Below are 8,016 nucleotides of genomic sequence, written 5' to 3'. Positions count from 1 at the left end.
ATTTCTTGGCTCAAAAAGATGCAGGGTTGCGGATGTCGGCGCAACCAAGTCCTTTATGGTGCCCATGTTGCGGGGGGTGTGAGGGTGGGGGCTGCTGGGGCCTTCAATTCCCTTCCTAGCTCAGGTTCCGGGGAGCCCCTTCCTCAGGTGGCTCCACAGCTGGGCGCTTAGGGGAGCAGGCGGGACCGGCGGGGAGACAACAAATGCTGGGAAACGCCAGCCACCGCGCAGCCTGCTTTGGGGACAGGGGTGGGGGCAGGGGTGGGGGCAGGGGCAGGGACAGGGACAGGGACAGGGGTGGGGACGGGGGCAGGGGCAGGGGCAGGGGCGGGGATGGGGGCAGGGGCAGGGGCAGGGGAGATTCGAGCTGCCTCCGTGGGGGCCACGAAGGGCCACACAGGGCTCCGCGGAGCCCGGGCACAGGGGGGCCTCCAGGCCGCGAGTTGCCCCTCGTGTCCCCTCTGTCCCGGCTCCCGCAGAGGACGCCTCCCCGCTGCTCCGGGCGTGACTGGTCACGAGTGATTTTGCCAGAAAGTGAGTGAGGGAAGGGCTGGAGAGAAGACGGGAACCACGGAGCCCTGGCCGTGGGGGGGTGGCCGTGGGGGGGGGGCTTCACCCAGAGCCGCGGTGGACCCCTGTCTCCTGGCTGCCCCTCTCGGGGTGGGGGCCTGGGGCGCCCTGAGGGAGGGCTGCCTCACCCTCCGCTTCCAGGACCCGAGCTGGCGCACGACAACCACACAGCCCTCCCGCCCGGGTCCGGGTCCGGGTGCAGGTTCGGGAAGCGGCAGGGCTGTGGCCGCTGCCTAGACCCGTGTGTGCGGGGCCCCGGCTCTCAGCCAGCTCAGCAGGGACGCCTGGCCCGCTTTCTGCTCCTAACCCGCTTGCCAACGATGGCCAGGCCTGTGGCAGCCTTGTTTGTCCGGAGTGTGGGGTCCTGGGGGAGGAGACGGGCGGGGTCCCCCAGTTTAGGGGCCTGGGGGGGGGGCCCACATCTGGCAGGAACACCAGGGGCCTCAAGGAAGAGGAGGGGCTTAAACGGAGTCTTGGGCAGACCCGGGCCGGAGAGAGCACTCCATGTGGCTGTTCTGAGCGCGAGAAGGGAGAGCCCGGCACCAGGGGGCTGCCAGGCCACTGAGCGGAGCGCAGGAGAGGGGGAGGGGCGGTCCGGCTGGGCACCGCGGCCTGACCCTGCACTGGCCCGGCCTGACCCTGCAGTGGCCACAGGCTGACCCTGCAGTGGCCCAGCCTGACCCTGCAGTGGCCACAGCCTGACCCTGCAGTGGCCCAGCCTGACCCTGCAGTGGCCACAGCCTGACCCTGCAGTGGCCTGGCCTGACCCTGCAGTGGCCACAGCCTGACCCTGCAGTGGCCTGGCCTGACCCTGCAGTGGCCTGGCCTGACCCTGCAGTGGCCACAGCCTGACCCTGCAGTGGCCTGGCCTGACCCTGCAGTGGCCTGGCCTGATCCTGCAGTGGCCCAGCCTGACCATGCAGTGGCCACAGGCTGACCAGCCACTTGGAACAGAGGTGTCCTGACAATCCCTCTGGCTTCAGGGAGGACAAGCAGAGGGCCCGGGCCCTGGGGCTCACGGGCGGGGCTGCACCTCCGCTGTCATTTCTCAGGAGACCGTGGAGCCCACGTTTCCCCCCCTCCCCCGACAGGTCTCTCTCCGGGTCTTGGATCTCGGCACAGAAATGTGCAAGGCAGCCACTCAGGAAGCCCTGGCCTTTCCCGCCCTCTTCCTTCGCAGCGGCTCCCCTGGCCTGTCCCGATAGTGGCCAGGCCACGCCGCAGGGCACGCCGTCCCACGGGCAGGGCAGCCTCTCGGCCGGCAGCACTGGGCCCAGTCACTGTTGTGCGGGGTGTGCCTGGGGAGTTTAGGAACAACACACCCAAAGGCCTGAGCTGCGGCCCCGCCCGCGGGCAGCCAGGCACAGGGTGTGGACTTCGGCCGCTGAGCCCTGAGGAGGCTGAGGCCACCCCAGCTGACGCCGAGTGGGAGGAAGGGCTGGCCCCTGGCCGGACCCAGGCTGGCAGTGGGTGACACAGGTTAGGGCTACTTGGTCCTGAATGAACCTGAGCAGGTGAAAGTCCCTCAGCCGAGCCCACAGGAGGGTCTGACACGGAGCCTTTTCTCCCTGGAAAGCTGCTGTTTACTTTATTTTAAATGCATTGATGTGAGAGAAAGAGGGAGAGAGAATTGTTGTTCCACTTAGTTATGCTCATTGGCTGAGACTTGTATGTGCGCCGACGGGGAATCAAACCTGCAACCTGGGCGCACTGGACGCTGCTCCCACCACCTGCGCACGCGGCCAGGGCGAACGCTGCTGTTTAACCGCCTGGCCTGTGCGCACAGTCACCTGGGCCCAAGGTTTCCTGGCGGGGGGGGGGGTCCTCTCTTCTTGGATCCCTCGGAAAAGCGCTCCGGTGGGAGGGGGTCCCAGTCCCAACCAGACATCACTTGGCCCGCAGCGGGTGCCAGCGCAAGGACTGTGTGGTGCTGTCTTCAAAGTCCCACGTGGCCAGAGGGACGATCACTTCTCCAAGGAACACCCTCCGGGTGAGCATGCCCACGTGCCACACGGACACCTGCAGCCGCCGGGTCACCAGCTGGGCGAGCTCCACCTGGTACTGTGGACGGAACAGAGAGGTCAGCCTGCCCTCCAGGGCTGCACGCCCAGGGCCCAGGGCCTCCCTTCAGTGCGGAGTGGATGTCCAGGAGGCGGGGAGAGGGCTCCCCCCACCCCCCCCCCGCACCACCCCGCCGCTTAGGACACTCTGCCTGTGCGCGGACTGGGAATCAAACCTGCAACCTGGGTGCACTGGGACGCTGCTGCCACCACCTGCGCACGCGGCCAGGGCGAACGCTGCCATTTAACTGCCTGGCCCGTGCGCACAGTCACCTGGGCCCAAGGTTTCCTGGACGTGCCCACGTGCCACACGGACACCTGCAGCCGCCTCAACTTCTAGAGCAGTGATGGCGAACCTATGACACGCGTGTCAGAGGTGACATGGGAACTCATTTTTTTGGTTGATTTTTCTTTGTTAAATGGCACTTAAATATATAAAATAAATATCAAAAATATAAGTCTTTTGTTTTACTATGGTTGCAAATATCAAAAAATTTCTATATGTGACCCGGCACCAGAGTTAAGTTAGGGGTTTTCAAAATGCTGAGACGCCGAGCTCAAAGGGTCGCCATCACTGCCCTAGAGGCTCAGTTGTCATGGGCACGTTCCTTCAAACTGGAGGAAGCGGGTCCTACACCCCCGATCTAGCACCTGGCCCAGGATGGGTGACCCCCGCCCCCCGTGTGCTAAACGAATGGTAATTGGAAATACTGATTTCTGCAGAACTCTTCATGATCTCTCAGCTTCTCCACGCATTTCTGTAAAGACTGTGTCAGGATGCTCTGAATTAGACTAGATTAGGGACACTGATTCTTTTCAATGTCCCCGGGAAGCTTTCCGGCACCACCAGAGCATTCACAATATGCTGGGTAAAACCAACGCATAAAACATTAGGTGATTCTCTGAGATTCTGCGTGCATTTTAAACAAGTTAAACTTTAAAAATCAAATTATACAATTAAATATGTATCTAAAATGTAGTCCATCCTCAATTTGATCTCATTTCATAAAATGTAAAACACGCGTCTACCTCTCTCTAGCAAAAAACACCTGAGTGAAACGGAGAAGCAGTTTTAGACGTCGACTGGGAATGTGTGAGGAGACAGATCTTTGCCGACTCCTGCAGCAGGTCTGCGAGCAGAGCCATCTGAAGACCAGTCTCCTGGGACTGGTTAGGAGCGGTCCGGCAGCAGCATCTCAGGCCCCGCCCACACCTGCTGAGTCACAGCCTGCTTTTCTCTGCAGTCCCTTGGGGACCCCTGTGCACATCAGTTTTGAGAAGGACGGCTAGCCCACTGTGGGTTCAATAAGCCTCAGTTTCCCCACTGGTAGGTGGGAGTCTAACCCTTAGCTCAGGGGGTACAGAAAGCACATGGCCACAGCAGGGGCACAGAAAGCAGCAGCATGAATATTTAACAGACGGGACTTCGTGCCAGCTGCCGGATGGCCCCCGCTGGGGGTTGACAAATGCCCCTTCTCAGCAGGAAGCCAAGCCAAGCCCTTCCCTTCCCAGTCCTGGCACCCGGGGTCCCGGGGTCCCGGGGCTTCTCGGCCTCCATGGATACTTTCCGTGAGTCTGGCCTGTCCTTCCGGTGCGGGGCCTCCCACACTTAACCTGCGTGCCTCACACATCACCCCCTCTCCCTCCTCACCCCCGCTGTGAGGAGTCTCCCCCATCCCTATCCTAAACACAAATCATGTTTAGCACCGAGGAAGGTGAAAACCCAAACAACTCCTCTATAAGTGTTGTTTCTTAAAAGAAGAAGAATCCTGGGTTTCCAGATATTGCAATAACGGGCACTTTTGCAGCCGGTGAGCCAGTCGCTGAGGGTACAGGCGCCGGCCTGCGAACGCTCCGAGAGTTACAGAAACTCGCCAGGACGACCTGGTTAAAAGCTCAGGGGCAGCCAGGTTCTTTCCCGACCCATTTTCTCGGAAATCATTCACGGACAGTCCCGAGGACTCTGCCCTTCTCCCGCCCAGGCTGAAGGGTGACCCAGCCGTGCCCCGACTGCCAGCCCCGCGGCATCCGCAGAGTCTGCACTCCTGTTCGACCGACTCAGGGTGTGGAGGAGCCGTCGTGGACTCTGGCCCTGCGCCCGCCCAGGGCGGGGAGACCCCGCAGAGGAGCGTCCCTCCCCCCGGAGTACCTTCAAGGTCTCCTGGAAGGTCGGGTCCACCGTGTTCCTCTGGACGCCCGTCTTGCGTTTGCCCTGGGCCGACCTGTCAGGCAGCAGGTAGGTCTTCACGTACCTGGAGGAGACAGGGCGGGTGAGGCTGGGGGCGGGGCGAGGCGGGAGCGCGGAGTCTTTGCCCTGCCTGCTGCTGAGTTGGGCGTTGATAGGAAGGGTCAGGGGCCACCACGGACAGTGAGCAATGCCATGCTGGGGACACCGCTTCTGTTTACACCGTCTGCGGCCATCGCCCCTGGAATGGGTCTGGGTGGGTGCCACCTGCAGGCTCTGGGGGAGGGGGGGATCCAGGGGGGCAAACTCCTGGATCTCTGGATGCAGAGGCCACAAGCCAATTGTCCTCCCCACCTGTCGCTCCATCCAACCCCCCGCCCCACAGAAAAGTGGAAACGGGAAGTGTGTGCCTTACACTTGGCTCTTCCCTTGCGGGGCCTCCAGCCTGTCCTCCTAACTTGCGGACCAGCCCTCTGGGACTCGGGGCTGCAGCGTAGCTGGTGGGCAGCGTGACAGGCCACCTCCACCAGCCCTCTGCCCCCCCTGAAACCCTGTTCTAGGCCGGTCCCTCTACCCAGGTCCGGAACTTTCCTCCCTGGCTCCTCTGGCAGCTTTGTCCATGGCAATGACCCTCCTTGACCAGGCACCTATTCCCACAGGCTAGGAACAGGCTCAACTTCCCCAAAGCAAAGAGCAGTCACCCTCCCTTCATCTGGGTCCCCCCGGAGCTCCAGGCTCCACCTCTTCTTCCCTGTCAATCAGAGTTCTTGGGAAAGAACTCCAGGTACCGATCCTCACTGTTCACTTTTAACTTGATGATCAGCATCAGATCCCACACACATGGAAGAGGGTGTACGAGACGCACCTGCACAGCTTAAAGGACGGAAACAAAATCACACCATGCATCTGACTGGCTTATGATGTTCAGTCCTGTTTCCTCCCTTTTCTTCTGGCAGGTTGTTCTGTTCTGAGAGCAGATGATGGACATCTCCAAGGATTACTGCGGAACCGTCCACTCCTCCCTTCAACTCTGTCAGTTTTTTGCTTCATATGTCTTGATGGGCTGTTATTTGGTGCATAAACATTTATATTTTTTATATCTTCTTGCTGTATTAGTATACTAGAGGCCCGGTGCACAAATTCGTGCACCAGTGGGGTCCCTCGGCATGGACTGCGGGATCGGGCCGAAACCGGCTTTCTGACATCCCCCAAGGGTCCCAGATTGCGAGAGCGTGCAGGCCAGGCCAAGGGACCCCACTGGTGCATGAGGACCGGGGAGGGATGCAGGAGGTTGGCCAGCTGGGGAGGGACCATGGGAGGGCTCCAGGGCATGTCCAGCCCCTCTCGCTCAGTCACAATTGGCCGGACACCAGCAGCAAGTAACCTACCAGTCGGAGCATCTGCCCCTTGGTGGTCAGTGCACATCATAGTGAGTGGTTGAGTGGCCTTAGCGTATCATTAGCATATTACGCTTTGATTGGTTGAACAGACAACCGGACGACCGGACCCTTAGCATATTAGGTTTTTATTATATAGGATAATGTCCTCTATCCTTTGTAACCTTGTTGATTTAACTTTGTTTGATACTAGTATAGCCACCCCTGTTCTCTTTGGTTACTATCTGCATGGAATATCTTCTATTTGTTGGATCTACAGTGAGTCTCTTATAGATGACATATGATTGGATTCTATGTTTTTACCCATTCTGCCAATTTCTGTCTTTTGATTGGAGAGTCTGATTCATGTACATGTAAAGTAATTACTAACAAGGAGGTACTTATTACATACTAAAGGCCCAGTGCATGGATTTGTGCACCAGTGGGGTCCCTCGGCCTGGCCGTTGGGGATCAGGCCAAAACCAGCTCTCCAAAATCCCCCAACAGGTCCCAGATTGCGAGAGGGCGGTTCTTGGGTGACACACCCCAGAATCGGGCTCCCTCCTCTCTGGTTCTGGGTGCATCATCTGAGAACAGCAGCTGCCAAGTCATCACAGCTCAGCAGCTCCTGCATTGAGTGTCTGCCCCCTGGTGGTCAGTGTGTGTCATAGCTACTGGTCACAGCATCTTCGCCCTTGTGGTCATTGCGCGTCAGAGCTACCAATGGGACGGTCGAACAGTTGGATGGTTGCTTAGGCTTTTATATATATAGATTAGCACTTTGAATACATTGGCCTGCTGGCCTGTCAAGTTTCTGATGAGAAATCTGATGAAGATCTTGAGGTTGCTTCTCTCTTGCTGCTTTCAAGATTCTCTTTGTCGTTCAAGAGTTTGTTAGTACTATGTCTCAGGGTGAGTCACTTTGAGTTCATCTTACTTGGAGTTCAGTGGGCTTCTTTGATGTTTATATTCATGAATTTCATCAAATTTGGGAAGTTTTCAGCAACTTCTTCAAATATTCTCTCTGCCCCTTGCTCTCTCTCTTCTCCTTCTGAGACTCCCTCATGCGATGTTGGTCCACTTGATGGTGGCCCTCAGGTCCCTTAGGTTCTGTTTGCTTTTCTTCCATATTTTTTATTTCTTTTCCTCAAACCCAATAATTTCTGTTGACCTTTCTTCAAATTTACTGCTCCCTTCTTCCATCTTCTCATATCTGCCTTCAAATCTCGCCAGTGAATTTTTCATTTGGAGTTTTCAGCTGCAGAATTTCTTTTTGGTTTCTACTTAGGTTCTCTCTCTCTTTATTGATATTTCTACTTTGTTCACACATCATTTTCTTGACTTCCTCCACATCTCCTTCTAGTTCTTTGAGCATCTTTAAGATAATGTTGTAAAGTCTTTGTTTAGTAAGCCTGTCATCAGATCTTTTTTAGGGACAGTTTCTGTTAATTTATTACTTCCCTTTGAATGAGCCATACTTTCCTGTTTATTTATATGTCTTGTTATTTTTGTTGAATACTGGACATTTGTGTCTAATAATGTGTTAACTCTGGAAATCAGATTCCCCCCCTTCCCAAGGCTTTCTGTCTTTTGTTATTTTGTTTAATGCTCCTGCGCCAAAGATAAGCCTGAGATGTAAACTCAGGCTTTTTTTCTGAGCCTGCACCTTTCCCTGAGCATGCATGTTTATTTTCTAATTTTTCTTGTGATGCAGTTACTTGTGAATGTCCTAGTCTGTAGTGTCTGGCTACAGTGGAAAAAAAAGAAAAATGAAAAAGGGAGACAAATTAGGGCACTGGCCCTTACAAACCCTGGAAGTTACATC

General features: G+C 56.7%; 1 protein-coding gene across 1 annotated transcript in view; it reads right to left on the bottom strand.

The window, feature by feature from the left end:
* Positions 1-2,144: 2,144 nt before the first annotated feature.
* Positions 2,145-8,016, bottom strand: part of SYTL3 (synaptotagmin like 3) — a 37,818-nt gene continuing 31,946 nt past the window's right edge. Inside the window, exons 9-11 of the mRNA XM_023758222.1 lie at positions 5,604-5,688; positions 4,780-4,882; positions 2,145-2,631 (exon numbers count right to left, since the gene is read on the bottom strand). Coding sequence (XP_023613990.1) covers positions 2,458-2,631; positions 4,780-4,882; positions 5,604-5,688 — 362 coding nt within the window. The 3' untranslated portion in view covers positions 2,145-2,457. The remainder of the gene's footprint in view (positions 2,632-4,779; positions 4,883-5,603; positions 5,689-8,016) is intronic.

Source organism: Myotis lucifugus, unplaced genomic scaffold, assembly GCF_000147115.1.
Source record: "Myotis lucifugus unplaced genomic scaffold, Myoluc2.0 scaffold_125, whole genome shotgun sequence".
NCBI lineage: Eukaryota > Metazoa > Chordata > Mammalia > Chiroptera > Vespertilionidae > Myotis > Myotis lucifugus.
This window is presented reverse-complemented; position numbering and strand designations above follow the sequence as displayed.